The sequence below is a fragment of the Lepus europaeus genome, chromosome 16 (assembly GCF_033115175.1).
Source record: "Lepus europaeus isolate LE1 chromosome 16, mLepTim1.pri, whole genome shotgun sequence".
Classification (NCBI taxonomy): domain Eukaryota; kingdom Metazoa; phylum Chordata; class Mammalia; order Lagomorpha; family Leporidae; genus Lepus; species Lepus europaeus.
The window spans coordinates 2,370,997-2,398,673 of record NC_084842.1 but is presented as its reverse complement, the minus strand read 5'-3'; the positions used below and the strand labels follow the sequence as shown (position 1 = coordinate 2,398,673).

Sequence of the window (27,677 nt, the reverse complement as noted above, 5' to 3'; positions counted from 1 at the left end):
CGCACGACGTCACTTCCTGCTCCTCTACCAAGGGTACTCTGGGCAAAGGACTTGAAAAGCCCCTGGCACGTGGAGTGTTGTTGCAAAAACCAAGCTCTGAGGGGTTTGTCTTAGAAACACACACAAAGAAAATCCAGAGGTCCGTGCTGCCTCCCACCACCAGACTTGTGGATCAGGTGCTCCAGGGACAGCAGCTCCTCCAGGCAGCAACAACCAGCCGGTCTCAGGGAGACAACTGAGCAACGCCCCTCAAACGACAAGTGCACGGATGTTCTTAACCAGCAACCTCACTTCTAAAAACCTGTTCTTACATATGTGTGTATACCTTGAAACATGAGGGGCTGGCATGGTGGTGCAGTGGGTTAAGCCACCGCCTGCAGCGCTGCCATCCCATAGGAGCACTTGTTCAAGTCCAGAGTGCTCCACTTCCGATCCGGCTCCCTGCTGATGCACCTGGGAAAAGCAGCGGAAGATGGCCCTGCCACCCACATGGGAAAACCTAGATGAAGCTCCTGGCTCCTGGCTTCGGATCCTTGCAGCTCCGGCCGTTGAAGCCAGTTGGGGAGTGAACCAGCAGATGGAAGACCTCTCTCTCTCTCTCTCTCTCTCTCTTTCTCTCTCTCTCTCTCCCTCTCCTTCTCTGTGTAACTCTGACTTTCAAATAAATAAATAAAAATAAAATCTTTAAAAGAAAAGAGGAGTGTACACCTTCATACACCATGGCCTTCTTTCTAATAGCAAAGTGATAGGAGAAATCCCAAAGCCCACCAGTAGGAGGTGATATAAGCTACAGGACATGCATACCATAGACTATGCCATTGCATGCATGTACGTGTAATATCTCTTCCTACAACTGATCCTCGCTATCTGTAGGAGCCGCGTGCTGGAAAGTCACTGAGAACAGTGCATTAGCAAACACTGAGCCATTACTCCTAGGGGGGATGCAAAATGAATCTGCCACGAGCCTCTGGCCCCAACGTTTCCAGCAACAGATCGATAGGTAACCTTGTTTGATGTCTGTTTCTGTTTATAGATGCATTACTTCATAGATAGAGCTGATTCATTAACACTGGACTCCCAGCCAATGGCACTGTAACTCATTTCTGAACAAAGCTTAACACATGTATTCCCCCTAAGGCACCTCCCAGTCTTCTGGCACTTAGGAACACCGGCCAGCGTTCCAGGCTGTGGTTGATGGGTCACTTTAAATAGTAAATCACGCACAAAAGGCACAATAGTGTGAAAAACACGGCAGTAAATAGATGGCACAAAGAACACTTGGCTACAGAATGGGCTGGAACCAGAAGGCAGAGGGTCACCTTGTTCGACCTCCGCTGGCGACAGGCACCATTGTGCAACTCCAATTGTCACTGCTCTGAACCTGTCTACAAAGTAGGCAGGAATCGATTAGAGGCTACAGATGAATTGTAAGACCAGAATCTGCAAATTCACATTCACGCACACGCACACGCACACACACACACAACAAAAATCCTGTGTCCATCAGTGTTAAGGAACTACAGGGTGGAAATCACCAGGGTTTCCCATTCATTTCTTCCCTGAATGTAAATGTTTTGATAAACAGCAATGCTCTATTAGAAGTCTGTGTGTGGCCCCTATTTTCCACTTGTGGGAATAGCTAAAAGGAAAAAAAAAAAAAAAGCATTCCTTATTCGAAGAAAAGGACTACATAAAGAAAAAACAAAGGCTGAATACACAGAACCGTCTAGAAGGAAAGGAAGAAACACAGGGACTGACAATAACTAGGACCTGGCCACTGAAGGGTGCGTGGCGAGAGGACGCCCTCAGCCAAGCGAATCACACAGCGGAGGGACAAACACTTCCCAGTGCTAAAGCAAGAACTGTCTGGGTTCCCGACAGAATGCTCCAGAAGATGTTCACCATTCAAATAAATAAAGTAAAGAAGAGGATCTCTTCTCTAAAAGATTGATTTATTTATTTGAAAGTCAGAATGAGAGACAGAGAAAGATCTATCTGCTGGTTCACACCCCCAGATGGCTGCAATGACCAGGGCTGGGTCAAGCTGAAGCCAGGAGCCAGGAGCTTCTTCCAGCTCTCTCCTATGGGTGCAGGGGCCCAAACATGTGAGCCATCTTCCACTGCTTTCCCAGGCTCGTTAGCAGGGAACTGGATGGGAAGTGGAGCAGCTGGGACTTGAACGGGAACCCACGTGGGGTGCTGGGGTTGCAGGTGGCAGCTGAACCTGCTACGCCACAATGCCAGCCCCAGAATCCATAATGTTTTCTAATAAGCAAATAGAAGAATAGGAAAGAAATGTATGGAGCTCCATGGTGATGAAAATAATTGCATTGTATTAGCCTTTGCAGCAGTATGCAGTAAAAGCCGGTATAGAGCTGAGGGTAGCTACGGGCAATGTGTGGGTGGCTGTGTCTTCAGGATTCATAAGTTAAACCCCTATTCTTCAGCTGAGGAGGTAGCTAGGTGCGTAGGGTGAACCCCACATGAATGGGTCCAGTGCCCTTGTGAGAGACACAAGAGAGGCTCTCTCTCTCTCTCTCTCTGCCGGGAGAGAACAGAGCAAGGAGTGTGTTTCTGCAAACCAAGAATAGAGCTCTCACCAGGAACCAAACGCACTGGCACCTTGACCTTGGCCTCCCTGGAACTGTAAGGAAGTAACTTCTGTTGTTTAAGCCCCGCCCCCAGGCTAAGATATTTTGTTACTGCAGCCCAAGCTAAGGACACAAAGGGTCAACGGCTTTGGTCATGGCCCAGCTTGCCAAAAAACTACCAAAAGAAAGCTAAAGAAGATGGAAAGAAGGAAGTGGGGGAGGAGCAAGGGGTAATTTTTCATGACGAAAGCCAATGAAGATATTTTAAATATTTTTCAAATAATACTTCATAATCCTATCCATGACAATAATTTCTTAAGAGTTGGCTTTTCTTTTCTTTTTTTTTTTCAGAGATATATGTATTTATTTGAAAGGCAGAGTGACAGAGAGGGAGAGACAGAGAGAAAGGTCTTCCTTTTCCATTGGTTCACCCCCCCCCACAATGGCCACAATGGACAGGGCTGGGCCAGGCTTGAAACCACATGGGTGGCAGGGGCCTAAGCACTTGGGCCACCTTCCACTGCTTTTCCCAGGTGCATTAGCAGGGAGCTGGATAGGAAGCGGAGCAGCCAGGACTTGAACTGGTGCCCATATGGGATGCCAGCATCCCAAGAGGCAGTGTTACCCGCTAGGCCACTATGCCAGCCCTGAGAGCAATTTCTACCTGTACTAAATGTGAGGAATTAATTTCTGTTGCTTAAGCCACGCAGGCTATGGTATTTTGCCACAACAGGCGCTCCAGTTCCAAACACATTCTAGTGGTGTCCTTGGATAGAGGTGATCCCTTATTTCCAAAACAAAGCATTTGTTTGTCTTGGGAGTTTTTCAAAGGCTTTCTGAATAAATAATGAATAAAATTCAGCCTTAAGGGGGCCCAGCCAGGACCCCCTCCCTATAGCCTTCCTCATCCTGGGATTCTTCAGAGCAAGATCTCGCCTAGAACACACCCCACACCCCACAAATCCTGCCCACAACTCCAGAACCTTCTCAAGCATCTGCCCGGGGAAGCTGATGTTAACGACCTCTGCTCCCACCAAACAGTCACCACTCAGAGCACTTATTTCATTAGAGCCTGGGCCACAGAAACCAGCACTTAATTGTGTAAAAATTGCTTTTTACATGACCTTTTTCTCCAAGGACCCCATGAGCTCCGTGTCTCCCTCTGTTTCTGTGTCTTTTACTGTATGTGGCCCTGAACTTTGAATCCAGTAGCAGCTCAACAGAAATCACCTGAATGATTACAGGAGACACCAAGGCCAGGAGACCATCCAAAAACAAAGAAGAAGAAATTGCACGAGATAACTCTTCTCCCTACACTTCTTCACAAACAAGACAGTTTTACTCGAGGTCCTTAACCATTTCAAGAGACAGGCAGAGTCCCCAGCTGTAGCCATGGGAGTTGAATTTCGGAAGTCTAAGACAATGCTGGAAACCTTAGACGCAGCAGAACCAAGTACAGAATCCCCACTTCACACTCTGAACCCTGGGTACTCTGCACAGGTACCAAGGGTGGGAATCCTTGTCTCCTGCCAAGGGCCGTTTGGATATTTATAAAATCATTCGCAAGTCATACAAAATTGCCAACTTGAAAATTAGACTGGGCCGGTACTGTGGCTCACTTGGCTAATCCTCCGCCTGCGGCGCCAGCATCCCAGGTTCTAGTCCCGGTTGGGGCGCCAGGTACTAGTCACAGCTGCTCCTCTTCCAGTCCAGCTCTCTGCTGTGGCCCAGGAGGGCAGCGGAGGATGGCCCAAGTGCTTGGGTCCCTGCACCCGCACGGGAGACCAGGAGGAAGTACCCAGCTCCTGGCTTCAGATTGGCGCAGCACCGGCTGTAGCAGTCATTAGTGGAGTGAACCAACAGAAGGAAGACCTTTCTCTCTGTCTCTCTCTCACTGTCTATAACTCTCTGTCTCTCTCTCCCACTGTCTAACTCTGCAGGGCAAAAAATTTAAAAAAGAAAGAAAAAAGAAAATTAGCTTTGTGGGCAGTGGGTTAAGCCCCCGCTTGCAACACTAGCATTCTATAACAGAGCAATGGTTCGAGCCCTGGCTGCTCCACTTCCAATCCAGCTCTCTGCTACGGCCTGGGAAAGCAGTAGAAGATGGCCCAGGTGCTTGGGCCCCTGCACCTGCATGGGAGACCCGGAAGAAGCTCCTGGCTCCTGGCTTCGGATTGTCTCAGCTCTGGCCGTTGCGGTCATTTGGGGAGTGAACCAGCAGATAGAAGATCTCTCTGTCTGTCTGTCTTTCAAATAAATGAAATAAATCTTTTTAAAAACACTGCTTATTTAAGACTGACTAGTGATTTCGGTTGGCAACTACTTTATGCCTTTTTGAGTCAACGAAAGAAAGAAATAAAAAGGTAAGACTAAATCACCTTTTAACATACCAGTGCTGTCTCCCAGGCACACCTGCCCTCCCCGTGGCCTGGGAGGGAGAAGTTAATGAAAGGGGCCATGAGTGAAAACCTGAGCATTTCAGTGGACCAGATGATCCAGCTCCCAAGCCCTCTCTGGCGCTGACACTCAAAGGATTACACAAAAATTCTCGGAGATAATCAGCTGTGACATGTTGCTCTCACTTAATTTTCCTCCACGGCCTTGGGGGGAAAAAAGTCTTGCTCTAAAATTTTGGGGAAGAAAAAAATGAGAGATTCAAAAGAGGTTTCCAAACAGTCCAGCACCTGGAGAGAGAGTTTTAAAAGCTGGAGATAGGGAGAGAGGAGTGGTGTTGGCACAGCAGGTTCAGCCACTGCCTGCTGAAGCCGGCATCCCAAAAGTTCCAGCTCTGGCTGCTCTGCCTCCAACCCAGCTCCTGGCTAGTGCACCTGCGAAAACAGCAGAGCACGGCCCAAGGACTTAGGCCCCTGCCTGCCACCCATGTGGGAGACCCAGAGGGAGTTCCTGGTATTTGGTTACCATCTTGCCCATAAGCCAGAAGCCAGGAGTTTCTTCTGGGTCTCCCACGTGGGTGCAGGGCCCAAGGATTCGGGCCATCTTCCACTGCTTTTCCAGGCCACAGCAGAGAGCTAGATTGGAAGAGGAGCAGCTGGGACTTGAACCGGCACCCAATGGGATGCCGGTGCTGCAGGCAGTGGCTTTACCCACTACGCCACAGCGTTGGCCCCCTAAACACATCTTTAAAAAATATGGAAACACTCCAAATAGGAAACAGAAACAAATTCAAGTTCTTTGAACCTAATAATATTCATAACAGCAGCGACAAAGGTCCTGTGACCTAAGGTAGCAATGGCAACGTCATACTTTGGGGCCTTTTGTTCACCTGAATGGGATCTGGAATTAGCATGTGTCCCTAGAGGGCTGTGGTCAGGGCAAGGCACATGTGTGGCCAGGTACGGGAGGAGCAGCAACAAGCGGTCTCTGTTTTCAGACGCCACTCACACGCCTGGGTATTGGGGACAACTGGGGACAGCTGTGAGCCCTCCCCCTCAATCAGGGGGTGCTGGGATGCAAACATGGAAGGAGCAAGGATGGGTGGGAACAAAGAAGCAAGTCAGAGAGGGCGCTGTGTGCTCTGGGCGCCGGTGAGAGACAGACAATGATAACACGGCACACAGAAAACACAATGCAGACAACGTGCTGGACCCAGACGAGTTATCTCGGAGGGACTGTAGGATAAACCTGCACATTACACGTTTTCTCATTCCCATTGTACAACCGAGTGGAAATAAGCAAAGATCAACCAAGTGTGGACGACCGAAGATGCTGCCTCCGAGCCCTGTGCTAACAAGGGAACCCGCCACCATCACTTGTGCTCCTCGGAGAGACTCGGAGGCAGGCAGAGGAGTGGGCAGGCATTTTGGTGGGACCAAAAGCGAGGCCCTTAGGTGTGCACTGGTTGGAGGCTGTGGGTGTGGAGAAGCTGAAGGTAGCTCATGCAAAACAAGGCGCTCTGTGTGATGGGTTACAATGCCTTGTGCTTGGGCAAATGACGGAAACTGAGACAACACTCAGGGAAGCTGTCATTCATCGGTCAAGCCCTGACCCTTGGGCATTTATTGTTCCAGGGGTTGGTTTGTCTTTCTGGATCATTCCTGGGGATAGAAGTCTGACGTCTTACAAGTCTGACTCAGAGCAAGCTGGCTTCCTGGCCTCATTAGTATAAATAAAGGCTTTGTTTCCTAGACGGGGTGCTACAGGTTATAAGCTAGAATTAGGTCTTTATTTCTGATCTCCCACTGTCCATAGTCCTTTGGTGTGAGTCTGTGCAAAGCAAAATAATCCCCAATAATTAGCAACCTATTCTCCAGCCCCAGAGAAGCAGGTGAGGCAGCTGCTGCCCAGGATCCAATTCATCAAAAGATGTGATGAGACGACACTCACCGACGAGCTGGACACGCACTGGAACACCAGCAGGCATTTCTTTCAAAAAAGTCAGGTGATTTTGTTGCCTTTTCTATTTACTGATCTTCTTTTATACCGTGATTAATAAATTATGGGGAAATGATCTGATAAATAAATCATGGGAACATGAAAGCCTCCATAACCCAGGCTATGCCCGAGGAAGACGTTTGCTAAGGAGTCTTTGGTAAAGCGGGCTTGCAAAGGCTTCTCTCTCTCATACATTGCCCCCAAGGTCACGGGCAGGACCACAGCCTGAATGGGGGAAGTCACGGGGCTGATGGAAGTGGTTAAGATTCAGTGCTCAAATGTCGCCCCGGCTTGGTCCCTGGGACTCCCTCTCTGCTGGCCATTGTGAGTCCCGCCCAGCGGCCCAGGTCCAAGTACCACATTCATGTTAGAACACGACAGAAGACAGCCTGTCTAAATGGCCACTTGCCACGTGTCCGTGAACCCCACGGTTTCTGAGCACTAGGTGAAGACACTGAAATAAGGGGTCCCCTGCTCGATCATGAATTCTGAGGGCAGGCCCAGGACCTCGTGGCTAAGCCGGCTGCATCCCAGTGTTTGGGTCTGCATCCTGGAGGCACTCTTGGATTCCAACTCCCTGCTGATGAGATCCCTGGGAGGCAGCAGTGATGGCTCAAGTAGAAGTTGGGATCCTGCCACCCACGTGGGAGCTCTGGCGTGGTTGCCAAGGCTCCTGGCTCCAGCATTGGCTCAGCCCTGGCCATTGCATACTTTTAAGGAGTGAACCACACAAGGATTGGAGTTCTCTCTCTCTCTCTCTCTCTGCCTATTGGTCTCTTTGTTTGGTCCTTCCTTCTTTCCTTATTCCTTCCTGTCTATCATTTCCTCTCCCTTACTCTCCCTTACCCTCCCCTCCCCTCCCCTCCCCTACCGTAACCTTCCCCTCCCTTCCTCCCTCCCTTCCTCTCTCTCATAAATAAGCAAACACAATCTCATTTTTTAAACATATAATTCTATCCTACTTGCAAACACACTCATCTTATGGGAAGCAGAATTCCAGGTCAGCTATAGGATTCTGAATCTACATAAAAGCTGGTCTAGGCTAATTCCCTGTGGCTCAACAACTTTATTCCCCCACAAGAATGCACCTGAGATATCTGTACCCTCCTCGCAGGCCCTTACAGCCCCCATCTAGAAAAGTCCAGGTCCTGGCTCAGATGCCAGCTGCTCAGGGACACCTCCCCTCACTGGGTCACCTCGGCAACGATGCACCTGCTTTGCCTTCCATGGGTCTTTGGGAAGAACATGACAAATACTTTCCCTGTGGTAGCATAGTTATTTCCACGTGTTGTTTATCTCCATCCCTATGGGATGCATTTCTTTAGTTAGTTAGTTAGTTTGTTTGTTTGTTTTTGACAGGCAGAGTGGACAGTGAGAGAGAGAGAGAGACAGAGAGAAAGGTCTTCCTTTGCTGTTGGTTCACCCTCCAATGGCCGCAGCGGCCAGTGCGCTGCGGCCGGCACATCACGCTGATCCAAAGCCAGGAGCCAGGTGCTTCTCCTGGTCTCCCATGGGGTGCAGGGCCAAAGCACTTGGGCCATCCTCCACTGCCCTCCCAGGCCATAGCAGAGAGCTGGCCTGGAAGAGGGGCAACCGGGACAGAATCCAGCGCCCCGACCGGGACTGGAACCTGGGGTGCCGGCGCCACAGGCAGAGGGTTAGCCTATTGAGCCACAGCGACGGCCCTGTTTGTTTTTTTAATTATTATCTCTTCAAAAGGTAGAGGGAGGGAGAGACAGTGACAGAGAGAGAGAGACAGAGAGAGAGAGAGAGAGAGTAAAAGAGAGATCTTGCATCTGCTGGTTCATTCTCCAAATGGTCCCAATGGCCGAGCTGGGCCAGGCCAAAGCCAGGAGCCTGGAACTCCATCCTTGTCTTCAACGTGGATGGCTGGGGCCCAAGTACTTGGACATCCTCTGCCGCCTTCCCAGGAGAACCTGCACTGGAAGCAGGGCCAGCACACTGATAAGGGATGCAGGCATCACAAGAGGCGGATTAACCTTCTTAATGTAACGAGGCCGCACCTCTGGCCTCAATGCATTTCTTCCTGGCAAACCGGGGTCTTCCTTGTCTGGCATCCCACAGCACAGCTGTGATCCACCCTTCTCTTTTCTATTTCACAACAGTCCAAGGAAGAAAGGGTGACAATCACGAAAACCAGGACAGCACAAACGCAAGTGCTCCTGCCCGGTCTTAAAGCAAAGGGCTAACAGAGCTAACAGACCTAACTATGGCCCAAGCTCCTAGCAGCTGGCATGGTCCCCATGACATCTCCTGCCTCCCGCAGCTGCTCTAACAAGGCCACAAGCACAGCCCCACAGTGGTCCAGCTCGGTCTGGGGGCGCACAGCTCATTTCGTGAGGCGTGCTTGGAATTCAGCCAAAGCACCAGTGCCCACGCACAACGTTTGCCTGCACGGAGCCCTCTGCTTCTCTCTTTCCTTATCCAGAGAGACACACACAGGTGTAGGTGCCGTAGAGTTTCCTCACTGGTCAGTGGAAAGGAAAGAGGAACGCCGAGCCCCACTGACAGCTCAGGGCGGGGGGGGGGGGGGGTGCACTTGCTGCACCTGCTGCAGATTCTGCGCTGAATCCGCAATGCTCACCATGCAGAGGGCTTCTGCAGCTGGAGATAGGAACTTCCTGCTCAGTGGGGAAGAACACCCCTACTGGGAGGAAGGCAGACTGATTTCACAGGCCTGGGCCCTGGCCTGGCTGACTTAAACCCTTCACTCCCTGCTTGGCAGCCTTGGAGCCACTTTCTAATTGCCATTTGTCTTCCCGAGTTAGGGCTCCCCCAGGGCAAGGGGGGGGTGCTGATCCAAAAGCCTGCGTGTCTTGATTTGCAAGAGATGCAGAGTCTTCATGATAAATTAGCAAACTGACATTTGTGTTTTACATGCCACAGGAAAAAGGCAGTATGTGAAGAGCAAAGCAGCTCGTGTTGTGACACGCTTGTCCCTTGGGCCCTGTCTTTTGTTGTTCCATGGCCCTGTGGCATCTCAGGAAGCTCTGCTCCATCCCCTGCACCTCTGTGCGTACTTTTCTACACAGTCCCAACGCAAAGTCACCGGAAAGGTGACCAGCGCTACACTGGCAACGTCTGGAAGGAAAGGAAATGATTGGAAAAAAACAGACTCTTTGCCGTTTATCTGTAAGTTTACTGTATTATTTCAGAACGGTTTCCGATCAATTTTCCCACGAACCTGATCAGACGGCACTCCCCGCCCCTCCAAAGCCCTCAGTAGACAGAGCAGGTCTGGGGACGCCACAGGCACGGGGCTACTCACGTTCTCCGAGCGGAGCCGCTTGGCAGGACAGCCCCCATCCCTGGGGTGAAGCATGTAGTACAGTCGGACTTTGCTGGCATGTTTTCGGCTCTGGGGAGAAAAGGAGAGGCAGGTGTTTGTAAAGGAGGAGGCATTTGTGGTCTTAGGAAACGGCCAGGGACATTGCAAATGTGAAGGAATGTTTCCAGGAGAGAACTTCCTGCACTCCTGGGCGCTGCGGAGATGGGGTTTCACATAAGTCAAAGGACTCACCCGAAGCCCTGAGGCCGCTGTCAATACAGAATAAGACAAAGATACAAGCTCCAGGAAGCGGATAATGTGTTGCACTGTCCCCCGAAATTAAGGACAGGTAAGCAAAGAGAGCAGCACACAGGTCAATTGAGATGCACAAAGAAGCAACAAGGGGATGGATTTTTCTCTCACTCTCACCACTCTGTCCTGAGGAACTTGGGCAGGCACTGCCCCCTACAGCTGTCCTTTTTCCTAACCTCCCACGGGGGTCCTCTGAGGTCCGACACCACTCAGCCAATAAGACACATTGCATGCGTGTGCGGGGACCAATCAGAGCCACGCCACCTGCAAGCAGGCTCAGGCAATGGAAATAAAGGCGAGACTATTAGTTTCTGGCAGGACTGACAGCTCCGTACCCTATCCAGACTCCCATCACTTGAGACTTGTTTATTTTTTATCGTTATCTTTATTTATTCGTTTGGGAGGCAGACAGATCAGATGGAGAGAGCACACATCAGCTGGTTCACTCCTCACATGGCCGCAGCTACCAAAGGCAGAAGACCTGAGCACAGCCCATGGCGCCCATGTGAGCATCAGGAACTGAACCACCTAAGCCATCACCACTGCCTTCCAAGGTCCACATTAACAGGAAGCTGGAGCCAGGAGCAGAGCCAGGCATCAACCCCAGCCCTCTGATGTGGGACAGCGGGGTCCCAAGAGGCATTTTCACGCCCCTCCCGTGACTGCAGAAGAGCACTGTAATTCCAGCTCCCATGTCTCCACCTGAGACTGGGCGGCCCAGTGAGCAGAGCACAGAGAGGGCAGGCTGAGGTTCAGATTCTCAGCACTGGCCCTAGCTCTTTCCACCTGGGTGACACTGGGCCAATGACTAGAATTGGCCATCAAATACACGTACAGTCAAAACAGGGCAGGTTTCCTCCATGAATGAACACGGTCTTTGTTAAGGTGGCCCTGCAGCCCTGCCTTACCCGACTTGCCTCTTGTACACCCTCCTCCACTTCCTGTGTAGTGGAAAACTACAGCTGCCCACAAAACTGCCTCTGGGAGTCAGTGCCAGCCAAAAGTAACCAACCAACATGGCGGCCAGCCGTGTCCCCACATTGACCTTAGCAAATCGTAAGGTCATTCTAATAAAACTACTATGCTGACACTCGTACACCCATCATGCACCTGACACCATGATACTTACAAGAGCTCCACAAAAGGTCAAAGGCTCGGACGATACTCAAACTCCACCCCCAATTCTGCCCCCATGAACACTTCATTAAGCCCCACCCCCAAACTCCACCCACTAGGCCTGCAGATCACACAAACGGATGGCCCCACACCTTGTTGAGGGTGCTCTCTTTTGAGTATGTCTGAACTCCTTTTTTTTTAAATTTATTTGTATCTCATAAACACAACATTAGCAACATCGTAATTTTTCCCAATGTACCCACCCTCCCATGCACTACATCCCCCCTCCTCCTCCCTCTCCTGTTTAGTCCAAGAAAGACAAACAGAAAGAAGAATAAAAAAACTAAGAGAGCTGTTCCTCACCAGCCTAGACAAGAGTTGTTCTGTTACTACGCATGCATTTTTGCTCTGTAGGTAAATAAACCTTGTCTCTCTGCTGACTTCTTACCCACATCTCATCCTCGAACTCTTTTTGATGTCAGAAACAAGAAGCTGGGCCCAGCCACCCCTCGACATCGGCATGTATGAGAAACTGCAACTCTACCCAGCACTAAATATTTCTTACTATACTATCGACCCCGCCGATTCCCTAACACTGAATCGATCCAATCCATTGCTATCGACTGAGTCCTGATCTCCTCTCCTTCCTGTAGTTAGAGATCATTTCCCTCTTTCTAAAGTCTTTGCCCCTCTTTGCCTTTGTCTACAGTTACATTTGCACTAATCCCCTGCTCGATGGCTTTTTTTATAGATTAGCCACAAAGGCAGAGTGGTTTTCAGAGAACACACAGCAAGATACATCTTCTTTACTGGATACATTGTAAATCCTTTCTGTCAACGGTCCTTACTAATCATCTTTTTTAATTCCTTTATTCTCCCTACAGTGAGATCATGCTGCCCAACAGTTCCTAAACACTTGACGGTCTTTAGATGGGTGTAAACAGGCTAATAGAACCTGAAAAATTTTACTGAGCTATAATAATGCTGAGTCTCCTTTTTGAATATATATTGTCAACACTTGTAAGTCATTTCTAGGTGACTTGGTAGTTTTTTTTAATGGTTGATGTATTTGCAACGCAGACTTGAAGAGTTCTCTCATCTGCTGATTCCCTCCACAAATAGGCCATGCCAAGAACAGGAGCCTGAGACTCCATCCATGTCTCCCACAGGGACCCACGCACGTGGACAATCTCCTGCTGTCCTCCCAGGCACATTAGCAGGGAGGTGGACTGGAAACGGAGCAGCTGGGACTCCCAGAGCTCCAATGTGGGATGCTGGTGGCTTGGCAGGTGACATCTTATCCTGTTGCACTGCCAACACTGGCTCCGATTAGTAGGCATTAATCTAGGGTTATCTGGAGTGTTTTTTGCCAGGAAGATTGGCAGGCCAGAAGAGAGACTTTGTGGATGTGTGTCAGAGGATTAACCTCTCTCTCTGTAACTCTACCTTTCAAACAAATAAATCAAAAATAAAAATTAAAAAAGAACACTTGCAGTTTGCTGGAGAGAGACACAGAGCCTGAGCTGGTGGCAGGAGGCGCACACACATGGTCACCAGGGAGCCAGAGCAGTGACACTGCAAGCTCAGAAGTGGCTGAGACCGAAGCACCTGCCTCACCCATCTCCTCACAGCCCTGGATTCCCAGAGACCAGAATCATGGTCAAATCAGAAATCTCAAAGCGCCGAGGTTTCGTGGCTGGGTTTTTTTCCCTTCGTTTTTCGAAACGATTCCATTTCTTTCTCAAAGACCAGTCAGAGCCCATTAGATGAACAGAAAAGCGAAATCAATGGCAGGGCCTGTGGTGGCGCCGTGCGTGCAGAGCACGCCTGGGATCTGCCGCTTATTGGTGACCCTGATTGGGCGAGGTCGCTGCGCGCGGTGTCTCCGGCAGCTCGCCTGCCCCAGGTCCGGTATGGACTGGGACTGGCCGCACACTACACGTTAGGACCTTGCCTTAGGTTAGGGGCCGGGGGCGCTTCGGTTGAGGTTGATCGCCTGGCTTGGGGCGTGGCGGTGGAAGCCTCGTGGTTTCTCCTTCTGGGCACGCCTCTTGCCTCCCTTGGCTTTCCCCACATCCAGGGCCTGAGCCACACAGGGAGAGAACTCTGGGGCCAGCCCTTCCACTCTGCAGTGGACTGGCTGTGGGGTCCTGATGCTGGTCAGGCTGACTCAAAACCACAGCTGCTTGCAAATGATACTGATTGGCAAAGGGACAGAGGACCAGCAGGCTGTTCCTGGGTGGCTGCCAGCTGGCCTGGCCTCCCACCAGGGGCCTGCAATGCTGGGGGGAGGGTGGAGATCCTCCCCTTGCCTCCAGGCACACCCAGCCTTTTCCCAAGAACTGACTCTCTGAGTCACTTACAGCACCAACCTCCTACTGGCTTCTCTCCACTGCTCACCACCAGAAAGAAATTCCCTGACATTGGGCATGGTAATCTTGCAGCTTTCCATTTATTCTAAAAAAATAAATAAACAAAAACATCCCCAATGTGACAATGACATCAGTGCAATGATGCTCAAGGCAGTGTCACCTAAATAGGAACAGAAGAAAAATAGGGAGAGAGACAGCTATGAGTTCATCAAGAGGAAGCCTAGCAAGGCAGCCATGGAGTGAACCTGGTTTCTGTGAAGAGAGGCGAGAAATGCTTTCAACACAGCAAGTGTGGCATAAGAAATGCTGCACTCATGAGCACGCGTGTATACTATGATCACCACTACGTACAAGTTGATAAGCATGTGAACAGGAGGTGGGAAAGAAAGCAAAAAGGAGAATTTCTGAGGATAGAGGGCGCGGGGAAGGTTTTCCCTTTTTTTATATCTGGCGTGAATTTGCCTACACGTAGTGAGAATCTGGCAATGCCCAAGCCATTGTCATTTCACCTGCCGTATAAATTTATATACCATTAATGTGATTCGCAGTAAGTATCACAGGGAAGGAATGCTATTACATAGCCTGGCAGAATGCCCACATTTGTGGATATCATTGATAACTGCTTCGCCACTGTGGAAAGGCTTTTTTTTTTAAGATTTGTTTTTATTTATTTGAAGGACAGAATTAGAGAGAGAGAGGTAGAGACAGAGAAAGAGGTCTTTCATCTGCTGGTTCACTCCCCAGATGGCCGCGACAGCCAGAGCTGTGCTGATCCAAAGCCAGGAGCCAGGAGCTTCTTCTGGGTCTCCCACGCAGGTATAGGGGCCCAGGGACTTGGACCATCTTCCACTGCTTTCCCAGGCTATAGCAGAGAGCTGGATCAGAAGTGGAGCAGCCAAGGCTCGAACCGGTGCCCATATGGGATGCCAGCACTGAAGGCCGGGGCTTTAACTCACTAAGCCACAGCGCAGACCCCTGTTTTTGTTTTGTTGTTGTTGTTGTTGTTGTTGTTGTGCAGCTTGGCATCAGAGGAACCTTCTCAACTCAAGGACAATGCGTGCTACTTCAAATCTTACCACGTTAGGCCGGGATACACCGTGCCGAGGTCAAGGCGTGCACTTTTACCCTTGGAGACTATGGAGCACAGCTCCTTGGAGAAGGCCGAGAGAAAACACATTGCCGTCACCCAGGAAACACAACCACCCCAACAAATCCTTATGACTTTTGCAAAGACTTAGTGAGGCCAAACACGTGCACGCTCTTCAGGAGTCGTAAGAAGACGGACCCCTGCGTGAAAGGAACTTCGAGGAGAAAAGTGTACCCTGGGTGTGGAGTGTTAAGTAGAACTAGTACAGAATCTCAGAATGGGCCGGCGCCATGGCTCAACAGGCTAATCCTCCGCCTTGCGGCGCCGGCACACCGGGTTCTAGTCCCGGTCGGGGTGCCGGATTCTGTCCCGGTTGCCCCTCTTCCAGGCCAGCTCTCTGCTATGGCCCGGGAGGGCAGTGGAGGATGGCCCAAGTGCTTGGGCCCTGCACCCCATGGGAGACCAGGAGAAGCAGCTGGCTCCTGGCTTTGGATCAGCGTGATGCACTGGCCGCAGCGCGCTGGCCGCAGCGGCCATTGGAGGGTGAACCAACAGCAAAGGAAGACCTTTCTCTCTGTCTCTCTCACTATCCACCGTGCCTGTCAAAAAAAAAAAAAAAAAAAAAAAAAGAATCTCAGAATGAATGGGGCCAGCATTGTGGTGCAGTGAGTTAAGCCACCACCTGCTATGCCGGCAGCCCTTACCGGAGCACCAGTTTGAGTCCTGGCTGCTCTGTTTCTGATCCAGCTCACCGCTAATGCACCTGGGAAGGAAGCAGACAATGGCCCCAAAGGCTTGGGCCCCTGTCACCCCTGTGGAAGTCCCAGGGTCATAGCTTCAGCCTGGCCCAGCCGCAGATGTTGTAGCCATTTGCTGAGTGAACCAGCAGATGGAAGATTCTCTCTCTCTCTCTCTCTCTCTCTCTCTCTGTCTCTGTCTCTGTCTCTCACTGTCCCTGCCTACAAATCTTTAAAAAAAATCAGAGAAGCAAAATATCTGTTACCTTAAGATCAAAGACTTGAGAAAGAATAACAGTCTCTTCCATTTGCACTGAGAGTCACTCCAAGCCTCTTTCCCACATTCCTACTTGCATCTTAAGCAAAAAGCCATTACTTTCACTCCAGCCACATGGACTTGAAGCTTCCCAGATAGGCCTGAAATTAACGACTCTTGCATTTTAATGAAAGTCCCTGTGGCCGAATCCAGGCATTGCGAAGGCTCAGATGTATCCGCACTCCAGTTTCTTTTGCTGAAACAGTTCCCTTGGCACTCACAACTGCAGGTCAGCCTGCTCCGGTGGGGCCGGCGAGAGGGAGCAAGCTTACCTCTATGTCAGACGCACTGGTGTGGAGGAGGAAGGCAGAACACATCCAAACATAATGACTTTGAACTCCACCTAAATAACCAGCATCCAATAGTACACATTCCATTAAGAAAAAAAAATCCACAGCTCAAATTTGCTTCCCACAAGGCTACTGATTTTTGGCCTTATGAAGGTGGAGCTAGCAGAGAAACTGTGTATTGGCATAACGCTCCGAGCAGTCTTCACAATCCCCCACCCCGTTTATCACGTCGTCGACTCATCCTCGGATCCGAGTTGTGAGGCTGGCAGGAGAGGCGTTTATTGCAAATACGCTTTGCAATCCGCCCCTGATTTCCTAGATAAGTCTTCCACCATCTTTCTTCATCATGGTTTCTAGTTATACCTCTCTAAAAACCAACAAAAATAACTCAAGACTTCAAGGGAAAGGGAAAACCTGGAGCGGACGGCTAGTTATAGCAGGTGAGCCCCACATGACATCAAAGTGGCAGGGTTTCTTCTCCCGCTGTGGTCAACAGGAACCAGTCAAGGAAAAGACAACAAGAACCAAGCCTCAAACTCCTGGGGTGCCTGGAGATCGGCTGGCTGGTGTGAGGTAGGGGTGCCCTGTGACACAGTAGAAGGAGAGGGAGTCCTTCTCACGCCATCACTGAAGACCCCAAGGATGATCCCTGGGCAGCTGGGGCACAGCCCCATTGGAAAGCAAGATCCAAGGCCGACAAGCCCAATAGGAAACTGTACATGAGATCTTCAAAACATTTGTGGAAAATGCGGGTTGTGAAAATACTATGCATGGATTGCAAAAAAATATATTACACCAAAAATAAACTTTCCTTTTCATTTCTAAAATGATTTTTCTTATTTATTAGACAAGGAGAATGACAGAGAGAGGAGGAGAAAGAGAGAGAGAGAGATTGAGGTCTTCCATCCACTGGTTCACTCCCCAAATAGCCATAACAGCCAGGGCTGGGTAAAGCTGAAGCCAAGAGCCAGGAATTCCATCCAAGTCTCCCACCTGAGTGCAGGGGCCCAAGCACTTGGGCCATCTTCCACTGCTTTTCCAGGTGCATTATCAGGGAACTGGACTGGAAGTGCAGTAGCCGGGGCTCGAACTAGCACTCCGACAGACATGGGATGCTGGCATTGCAGGTGACGGCTTAACCTGATGCACCACACCACCAAGCCTTTTTCAGAATTCGTACAGGGACTTCCTGAATGTGCCCGGGGACTGTCTCCAATGAGAGAGGCTCTTTCCTGAACAATGCTCCTCCCTTCCCTTATTGTCCTGGGGAGGAGCAACTCCACATCTGAGAAGACAAAAGCCGTCCCTAGAGAAAGGATTCATTCACCAATAGAGATGCGAGAGCTAAAGCCCCATGCGTTTCCGGGACCCTTATCCAGGCTGCGAGCTATGGAAACAGTCTCTAGTCCAGTCCTGAGCTCGGAGTGGGACCAAAGGCTCTCAAAGAAGCAAGGCCAATCCACCCTTTGGGGGTGATGTAGGGGCCCCAATGGCCTTGGGCATCCACGAAACAAACCATGCCACATACAATGAGACTTTAAAATGTGTGTGCTGCGGGAAGCAGAAGTGACTTTTAAACACTGTAAGTTTTGCGTCCTTTAATGCAAAATGAACCAAGGGTCGAATAAAAAATGTCACAGGCCAACTGACTGAGATGAGATGGTACTAAACGAACATACGGCACAGATGTAAAATATCCCAGCTTGACCTTCATAGACGTTCACACTTGTCCTGGGGCACTGCAGATCTGCAGGGCGATTCTCTAGGATGCAGAGACATAGGGGGAAGCAGGCAGAAAAAAATGACACTGGGGGGCTCACACATGGAGGACCAGGATAAGTCTAGTATGGCTTTTGCAGCAAATAAGTAGACAACTAGGTGGAACTGAATAAAAAGTTGTAAAGCGCAACCAGTACTTTGGGATCAAAAAGAAAACTGGGAAAATATATCTAATCTCGTGTTTGGAAAGTTGCCTAAAGAACAAGCAATAGATTCAGGAGTGATAGAAATAATTACAAAAACACAGGGCCGGTGCTGTGGCACAGTGAGTTAAGCAGCAACCTGCAGCACGGGCATCCCATTTGAATCCGGATGCTCCACTTCCAGTCCTGCTCCCTGCTAATGCCCCTGGGACAGCCGCAGCAGATGGCCCAAGCACTTGGACCCCTGCACCCATGTGGGAGACCCAGAAGAAGCTCCTGGCTCCTGGCTTTGGCCTGGCCCAGCCCTGGCTGTTGCTGCCATTTGGGGAGTGAACTAGTGGATAGAAGATATTCTCTCTCTCTCTCTCTCTCTCTCTCTCTCTCTCTCTCTCTTTCTCTCTCTCTCCCCCTGCCCCTGCCCCTGCCCCTTGCTTTCTCTCTCCCCACCTCCCCTTCTTCTTTTTCAATTTAAAAAAAAAACTTTTTTAACCAAGTTTGAGTGATCTGGTAATTCCATCTCCCATTACTTTTTTAAAGCACCCACACATGCAAGAGGCAACCCAAGATGTAAGAAAATGTTTTTCAACACGTAAAACAAAATGGTGCAATGTCTGAAATAGAGCACGCTTATAAATTCATACAGACATAAAAGTAGGAAACAGACAAAGGAGTGTAGAAACACAAACAGGTGAAAGGCCCATTAAAAAGAAGTTCATCCAAATGCTACCTTACAATTTTTAAATTAAAAATATGTCTATGTTCATCCATCAAGTTGGCAAGCTGTAAATTGATACCGGCTTCCTGGGTGGAAATTTTGCAATATATATTCAAAAGGCAAAAACTTATTTGCTCCAACAATCCTACTCCTATGAATTTATTCTAAGGAAGCAATTAGAGACATGCATTGCCATTTATTTGTAACAGTGACAATGAGATAGGTTAAATGCCTTAAAATGAGAGTGATAAATATTATATCTATGATACATTACCAAAGAGCTATTAGCAAGCATAATGATAATATCCAATGACATGGAAAAATGTGTATGTTATGACATTAAGAAAAAAAGACCCTTTCACACCAGAATACAGATGATGCCACATCTTTGGACAAAAATCTCGATGTGGAAACAAGGTATAAATGTGTGTGCATATACATGGCAAAGTCCCTGGATAAAAACATATGGAAAGGAGTGGCACTTTTATATGCATCACAAGTGATCTTAAATTTTCTTCTGTATGCCTTCACGAATTTTCCAAATTTAAGAGACAACACAATTTCAATAAAATCACCATTCTAAAGACTCTTTGCAACCCTGATGATTGACCGTGCTGAGGGTCCTGCTGTAAGATGAGGAAATCGTCAGAAAGACCAAGAGATCTGCTCAAGACCCCACAATTTATAAATCCCCAGAGAATGGGACTACAATCTGTTTCCTTATTGTTGGGTCCCCATAACCCATCCCCATGCCTGACACGTGGCCTGTGCTCCGTAGAGATGCACTGATCGAGTAAACGAACAGGTGAATGCAGCAGGTGTTTCACCTAGTTGTTAAGTCATCGCAAGCCACCTTGGAGGACCTGGGTTCAATTCCGGCTCCAGCTCCTCACTCCAGCCTCCTGCTAACTCACACAGACCCTAGGAAGCAGCAGTGATGGCTCAAGGCTTTGGGTTCCTACCTCCCTTACTGATTGAGTTCCCAGTTCCTTTTCAGCCCATCCAGGGGCCATGGAAGGTATCTGGGGAGTGAACCAGCCTATGGGAATTCCCTCCTCATTCTACACACACACACACACACGCACACACTGAGGATCTGCTGTAACTGCACAGAAGAGGAGGGGGATTCCAGGCAGCAGGCACCCAGTACGTGCAGCCACTGAGCCAAAGCAGCGTGGACAGGCAGAGCTGATGCTGCCACTGCTCGCACAAACGAAGACTCACAGAAGACTAGCTTCGCAAAGTCTCCCAGCTGCATCTTCAATACAGCGCCCTGGGCATCTGGCCTGCTGCAGACCTAACTATGCCTCTCCCCACCCGGCCAAGGGGGTCGTCCATCGAAGTCCTACCCCACAGTGGGACTGTATATTCCAAGACAGCGGGTACTGAGATCACGGGGCTGGGCTCTAATCTGCCAGACCTGATGCCCCTCTAGAAAGAGACCCTCGAGTGTGCGCAGGAGACCTCTGCCCCACCCCCACCAGCTCTGTCTCTTTCCCTGTGTGCAGAGGAAAGACCCAGGGGAACACACCGCAAAGGGGTGGCCATCTTCCAAGGCGGGACCACAGCTCAGATAGGAAACCGACATTTCCCCATAGACTCCGCCTCCAGAACTGTGCGTGACCCAATGCCTGCTGTGTAAGCCCCCACTCCACGGCATCTTGTTAGGGCAGCCCACCCTGACGGCTGCCTGGAACTCCATCCGGGTCTCCCACATTTCCCATGCACATTAGCAGGGTGCATCGAAAGTGGAGCAGCCGGGACTTGAACCGGCGCTCTGCTTTGGGATGCCGGTGATGCAGGCCTCAGCTTAGTCCCCTGAACCATGATAGGTCAGCCCCAATCAATCCATTTTTCGAAAGCAAAAAGGGTAGCCTCAAAGCTTCAAGAAGGAGGCCTCTTTGTTTCTTCCAAAATATTTTTAAATAAGAAATGTGTGTCTTAAATGAGTTCTGCATTGGGACAAAACAAATTTCAGTTGGAGAAAAACATGTATGCTGGGATATGTAGAACCCATGATTGTATAAACATGTTTGTACTAAATCTATATTGCTGATGGCCTACACAACAAGCTGTATTATTGCATTACAATTTTTTAAAGATTTTGTTGAAATACAGAGTTAGAGAGAGAGAGGTACAGACAGAGAGAAAGGTCTTCCATCCATTGGTTCCTCCCCAAATGGTCAAAACAGCCAGAGCTGGGCAGATCTGAAGCCAAGAGCCAGGAGCTTCTTCTGGGTCTTCCATGTGGGTGCAGGGACCCAAAGACTTGGGCCATCTTCTACTGCTTTCCCAGGCCATAGCAGAGAGCTGGATAAGAAGTAGAGCAGCTGAGACTCAAACTGGTGCCCGTACGAGATGCTGGCACTGCAGGCTGGGCTTTACCCCACTGCAACACAGCACCAGCCCCATATTACAATTTTAAATCCAAGTCTGGCAGCTCCAAAAATTAAATTTCCACCAAAGGAGGAACAATGATTCCATGGTGGGAGTTCGGTGCTCAATCCGTCTCCGTAATGTCTGTGCATTTTAAGCAGGATTCCATGAGACCAAAAAAACATCTAGGCCTTTCTATAACTGTTTGGGGAGGCAATGAAAATGTAATTTTCCCAGAAGCCCCTTGTAGAAGTTGCTACAGTCAGAGATGAGGCAAAAAATAAAGCCAGTGTGATCAGTGATTAAAGTCGGAGAAGACAGGGCGATTTGAAATAACAAAGCTATCAAATCCCTCGGAAATGTGGAGGCTTAAACCACATGAGCCAATGCTGGGCTATAATTTCCCAAGGTCTCTTGATTTCTTTTTTATATACAATTCATGGCTGGACTAAGAAAAATGTTAGCACCTGATAAAAATATCACTGTGTGAAGTCTTCCAAGATTAACCCCACCACTGCTACAGGCAAAATGCTAGAGCAGTCCGTGGCTATCTGGAGTGAGGTTCAGTGTGTGGCAAAGACTACATCCTGTAGTCCAAGACCTCTGGAGATAGAGGGGGACCTGGGCTAGGCAGGACAGCACCCGGGGCGCCACACGCAGATCGTGTGTGCTGGCCCAGCCCTGCCTGCTCCAGCTTCCTCCATGGCTTGCACACCTCGGCGTGTACCATACAATTACCCTCAAACTGCCCTCTGTTCTGGGTTACATCTGATCCATCCCCAAAATGCTCCTGTAGACATTCTGTGCAGAGCCAACACTTGTTAACTGTGGCCAGCGCTGCGGTGCAGGGGATTAAACCATTGCCTGGGACACCAGCATCCATAGTGAAACACCAGTTCGAGTCCCAGCTGCTCCACTTCCCATCCAGCTCCCTGCTAATGCACCTGGGAAAGCAGTGGAAGATGGTCCAAGCACCTGGGCCCCAACACTCATGTGGGAGACCTGTGTGGAGTTCCTGGCTCCTGGCTTCAGCTTGGCCGGGCCCTGGACTTTGGGACTATTTAGGGAATGAAACAGCAGATGAAACATCTCTCTCTCTCTCTCTCTCTCTCTCTCTCCCTCCCTCTCCCTCTCCCTCTCCCTCCCTCTCTCCCTCTCTCCCTCTCTTCCTCTCTCCATCTTTCTCTCTCTCTCTCTCTCTCTCTCTGTGTGTGTGTGTGTCACTCTGTCTTTCAAATAAATAAAATTAAATTAAAATTCTTTTTTAAAAACCTCCACTGTTAACTACCTAAATAGCCAGGAAAGTCTACTCATACATAACCCCAATGGACTCCACTCCAAACAAAGCAATAGTTAAAAGAAAAAAAAGAAGACAAAAAGAAAAAGAAAAAAATGGACAAAGCATTAAATGAGATACTTAAAGCTTCACAGAGGGTTTCTCCATCTCTCAGCAAATTATATGCTTAATATACAGTTCCAAACTACATGTGAAATGACTTTTCTTTCAAAGATTTTATAGCCACATTATTTTTTTTAAAGATTTATTTATTTGAAAGGCAGTGTTACAGAGAGGCAGAGAGAGAGAGAGAGAGAGCGCTGTGCTGATCCAGGAGCCAGGAGCCTCTTCCGGGTCTCCCACATGGGTGCAGGGGCCCAAGCACTTGAGTCATCTTCTGCTGCTTTCCCAGGTGCAGTAGTAGGGAGCTGAATTAAAGCGGAGCAGCTGGGACAGGAACCAGCACCTACATGGGATGCCGGCGCTGCAGGCGGCTTTACCCACTGAGCCACAACACAACACCCACCCCCACAATTATTTTTAGACATCTTTCTGTAAAAGATTATGCACAGAATAGCACAGTCATGTCTCCTTCCTGCTGTCTTCAATCTCCCCACTGGGGTACGAGCCAGGATTTTGCACACAAAATTCCTCAGCTGCAGTGGGGCAGGCGTGGGAACCCTCATCCCTCATGGATGCTGAAATCCATAGGGCCCCACTACAACACGAGGACAAGAGCAGACAAGTAGCTGGGTTTGCCCAGAAGAAGGGAAAACAGGTTTTTTTCCTCCCCCTTGATTCTGTCTTTTGAGTTCCCCAAACAGTTAAGTACTAAGAAGCCCACTTGATTTTCCCAGCACTGTTTGCTTTGTTTACTAGCACTTTGCAGACCTTGAGGGGGAGCCGGCACGTGCTGCCAGCCGCAGCTCTAATATCACCTGCGGCTCCCACACCACCTGCTTTTCAATTTATCTATTTGCCTTTCCAAAGTCCCCGAGTTTAGTCTGTTTGCAGGTTGCTTTGATTTGATGGCGTGATTAAAGAAAAATAGGGCATTTCTGAAATGATGCCTCATTCGCCAGGTGGTTTTAGTGCCTCAATACCCCCAGGTGCACCCACAGCCTCTCTGTCACTCCTTTTCTCCCCCCCCCCCCATGCACCTCCTCCCCAGCAGAGTATGCCCTGGCCCTCCTGGGGACAGTGGAAGGAGACAGCAGGAATTCCCGGGGCCCCATCATCTCTCACTGCCTGCTCTCTGCTCTCTGCGACCCGGAGTCGCCCTTTGCCTCCATTCTTCCCCAAAGTTCACTCCCAGGCCCACTTTCTTCAGCATCTCCAGGGATTTTTAAGAAGGCAGGTTCCAGATTTCATTATAAGCAATACTGGGGTAGCAGTCTGGGGCTTAGGTTTTTATTTTCTATCAGTTCCCCTGGTGGTGCTTAGGAAAGTGGACTTTTTTTTTTTTTTTAACGTTGGCTTTACTCTCTCCCCTCCCCACCTCTGTCCTAATCCTCTCCTCTCCCCACCCCCCTTCCATAGCTGCCAAGCCCAGATTGCAAGGGAAAGAAAATAGACCAAGGGAGCTATCTCCCGGCTTCAGCTGGATTGGACTTCATGCTCGAGGTGCAATCAGGGAGAACTGGTCTCCAGGCCAGTCTCCCGGGGAACCTACGGAGCGCCGGCCGGGAAGCACAGAGTTGGAAGAAAACTCATTTTTGGCAGGGGCACCATGTTACCAGCCTTTCAGCTCTCAAATGCCCCGACTGGCAACAGCCAGCGTTTCTCAGCATCTTCTCTCTCCCACCCCCACCACCTTCCATCCACCTCTTCCTAACCATCTTCAGAACACATCCCCTTAGGATCCTGCTGCTCATACTCACTACTGCCAAGAAGTCATCACCTGCTCTCTTAAGAGGGCCTCATCAGGCCGGCGCCGCGGCTCACTAGGCTAATCCTCCGCCTTGCGGCGCCGGCACACCAGGTTCTAGTCCCGGTCGGGGCGCCGGATTCTGTCCCGGTTGCCCCTCTTCCAGGCCAGCTCTCTGCTGTGGCCAGGGAGTGCAGTGGAGGATGGCCCACGTGCTTGGGCCCTGCACCCCATGGGAGACCAGGAGAAGCACCTGGCTCCTGCCATCGGATCAGCGCGGTTGGCCGGCCGTAGCGCGCCTACCGCGGCGGCCATTGGAGGGTGAACCAACGGCAAAAGGAAGACCTTTCTCTCTGTCTCTCTCTCTCACTGTCCACTCTGCCTGTCAAAAAAAAAAAAAAAAAAGAGGGCTTCATCAGTCCTTTTCCACATCAACGTTTGCGCCACCAACAGGCACAAAACCAACCGAGGCAAAAATGCTGAGATAGTCAAACCAAGAATTTGGAATCAAGAAGATACAGTTGAAGCGTTGACAATAGTTACTCAGATGAAACAACAACATAAAATCATAAAAAGCAGAAAGAAGACACTTTGGGTAGCAAGATTACTGGGATTTTTGGCTTAATAGATGAAAATCTGTGAATGTGATATACCACATTGTAGAACCAAAGACACCAAATCTATGACCACCTCTACAGTAAGGAAAAAAAGAAAAAGCTTTGGACAAAACACTCCCACGATAAAACCAATCAACATCTGGAAAAAGAAACGAAGTTCTTCAACTTGATGAGCTTATCTGTGAAAACATTAACAGCATTCTTAGTGGTGGAAGCTTAGAAACTTCCTTTTTAAAAAAAAAAAAAGATTTATATATTTGGAAGTCAGAGTTACAGAGAGAAGAAGAAGCAGAGAGAGAGAGAGAGAGAGAGAGGTCTTCCATTTGCTGGTTCACTTCCCAATTGGCCTCAACGGCCAGAGAGAGAGAGAGAGAGAGAGAGAGGGCTTCCATTTGCTGGTTCACTCCCCAATTGGCCTCAAAGGCCACAGCCGCGCCAATCCAAAGCCAGGAGCCAAGAGCTTCCTCTGGGTCTCCCACATGGGTGCAGGGGCCCAAGGACTTGGGCCATCTTCTACTGCTTTCCCAGGCCATAGCAGAGAGCTGGATCGGAAGTGGAGCAGCCAGGACTTGAACTGGTGTCCATATGGATGCTGGCACTGCACGCAGAGGCTTTACTTGCTACGCCACAGTGCCGGTCCGAGAAACTTTCTGAAGTGAGGAATATGTTCCCTCTTACCAGCTCAGTGCAAGGTCTACCAGAAGCTCTGAATAGGATGCTGAAGTAACAGAAACCCTGGTGGTATGGGGAAATATTTAGACCAGAGAGAAGAAGTAAAAGCAGCTCTATTTGCAGATGACACGATCCTAACAAGGCTACAAGAGCTATTAGAATTAATAAACTAGTTTGACAAGGTTGCAAGACACAAGAACAATATAAGAAAATCAACTGCATTTCTAAATACTAACAATGAACGATCCAAAAATGTAAAAAAGAGACAGACACAAAACATTATTTACACTAGAATCTTTGGTATGTAAGCTGATCTTCAAAGTCACATGGATTCAGATTAGCCAAAGCTGTCCTGAAAAACATAAAAATGGAGAACTTACCCTTCCCACTTCAAATGTTACCACAAAGCTGTAGCAATCACAGCTGTGCAACACTGGCATAAAATGGATCCATGGACCATAGGAATAGAACAGAGAGTCCATCTTACACGTATGAGTAACTGATTTGTGAGTAGGGCACCAGGGCAATTTGCCAAAATAGTGGTGAGACAATTGAATGTCCACACACAACAGTATGAAGTTGGATTCCTACCTCACACCATAGACAAAACTGAACTCCAAACATTTGGGCAGTGATGCAACAGTTAAAACTATAAAACTCTGAAGAAAACAGGCAAGTAAATACTTAGAACCTGGCATTAGTCAATGACTTCTTCCTTGACGCAACAAAAGCACAAGTCACAAGGAAAAGATAGATCAGTTGGACTTAATCAAAATTTTAAACATTCTGTGCTTCAGTCCACAGGACGAGTGAAAATATTTTGCACATCATAGATCTGTCAAGGGACTTTTATCTAGAATGTAGGCATGACTTCTACAACTTCAAAGTAAAAAGACTAATATCCCACTTAAATAATGGGCAGAGGACTTCGTTAAAAATAGAGGCTGATGGATGTTAAAGAGGTAAAGCCAGATTCAATTTAAAGTCTGCTGCCATTAGAGAAGAGACTCCATCCAAGACTTCCTTCCAAATAGTAGGGATTTACAACGACAGAGTCGACTGGGGGCCGGGGGGCGGGCACTACTCCTCTAGAAATGATGGACAAGTTGCCAATAAGTTGGTGAAAAGATGGTCAGCATCGCTGCTCATTAGGGAAATGCAATCCAGGCCACCACAGAAAAACAGTACAAATGTGATCAGAAAGACAGATTATAACCAGTGCTGCCGAAGTCAGGGGAGATGCCCTAGCAGGATGTAGAATGGTGTAGCCACAATCGAAAACAGTTCTCTAGTTCCTAAAAAAGTTACCATATGACCCAGGAATTACATTCAAAAGGAATACACCCATGAGAACTGAAAAACATATGTGCACTCAAAACCTTGTGCATGACTGTTCATAGTAGCATTATTACCATGGTGGACGTAACCCAACATTCTTCAAATGATGAATGGATAAACAAAATGTGGCCTATCTCCCGACAGCAGGATGTCATTCACTCATAACAAGAAATGAAGGTCTGACATGCTACAATGCGGTTCTACCTTGAACACATTATGCTGAGTGGTGGAAGCAACACACAAAAGGCCATACTTTATACGATTACATATATATGAAATATCCAGTATGCAAATATGCAGAGGCCAACAATAGATTAGTAGCTACCAGGAGCTGGGCAGAGGGGAGAATGTGTATAGGACTTGTTAATATGACCATATTATACAGCTAGCAA

At 49.0% G+C, this 27,677-nt stretch overlaps 1 protein-coding gene across 1 annotated transcript in view; it reads right to left on the bottom strand.

Moving 5' to 3' along the window:
* The window catches only part of ZMAT4 (zinc finger matrin-type 4), a 278,835-nt gene that overhangs the window by 217,225 nt on the left and 33,933 nt on the right, over positions 1–27,677 (bottom strand). Inside the window, exon 2 of the mRNA XM_062213466.1 lies at positions 10,273–10,362. Coding sequence (XP_062069450.1) covers positions 10,273–10,362 — 90 coding nt within the window. The remainder of the gene's footprint in view (positions 1–10,272; positions 10,363–27,677) is intronic.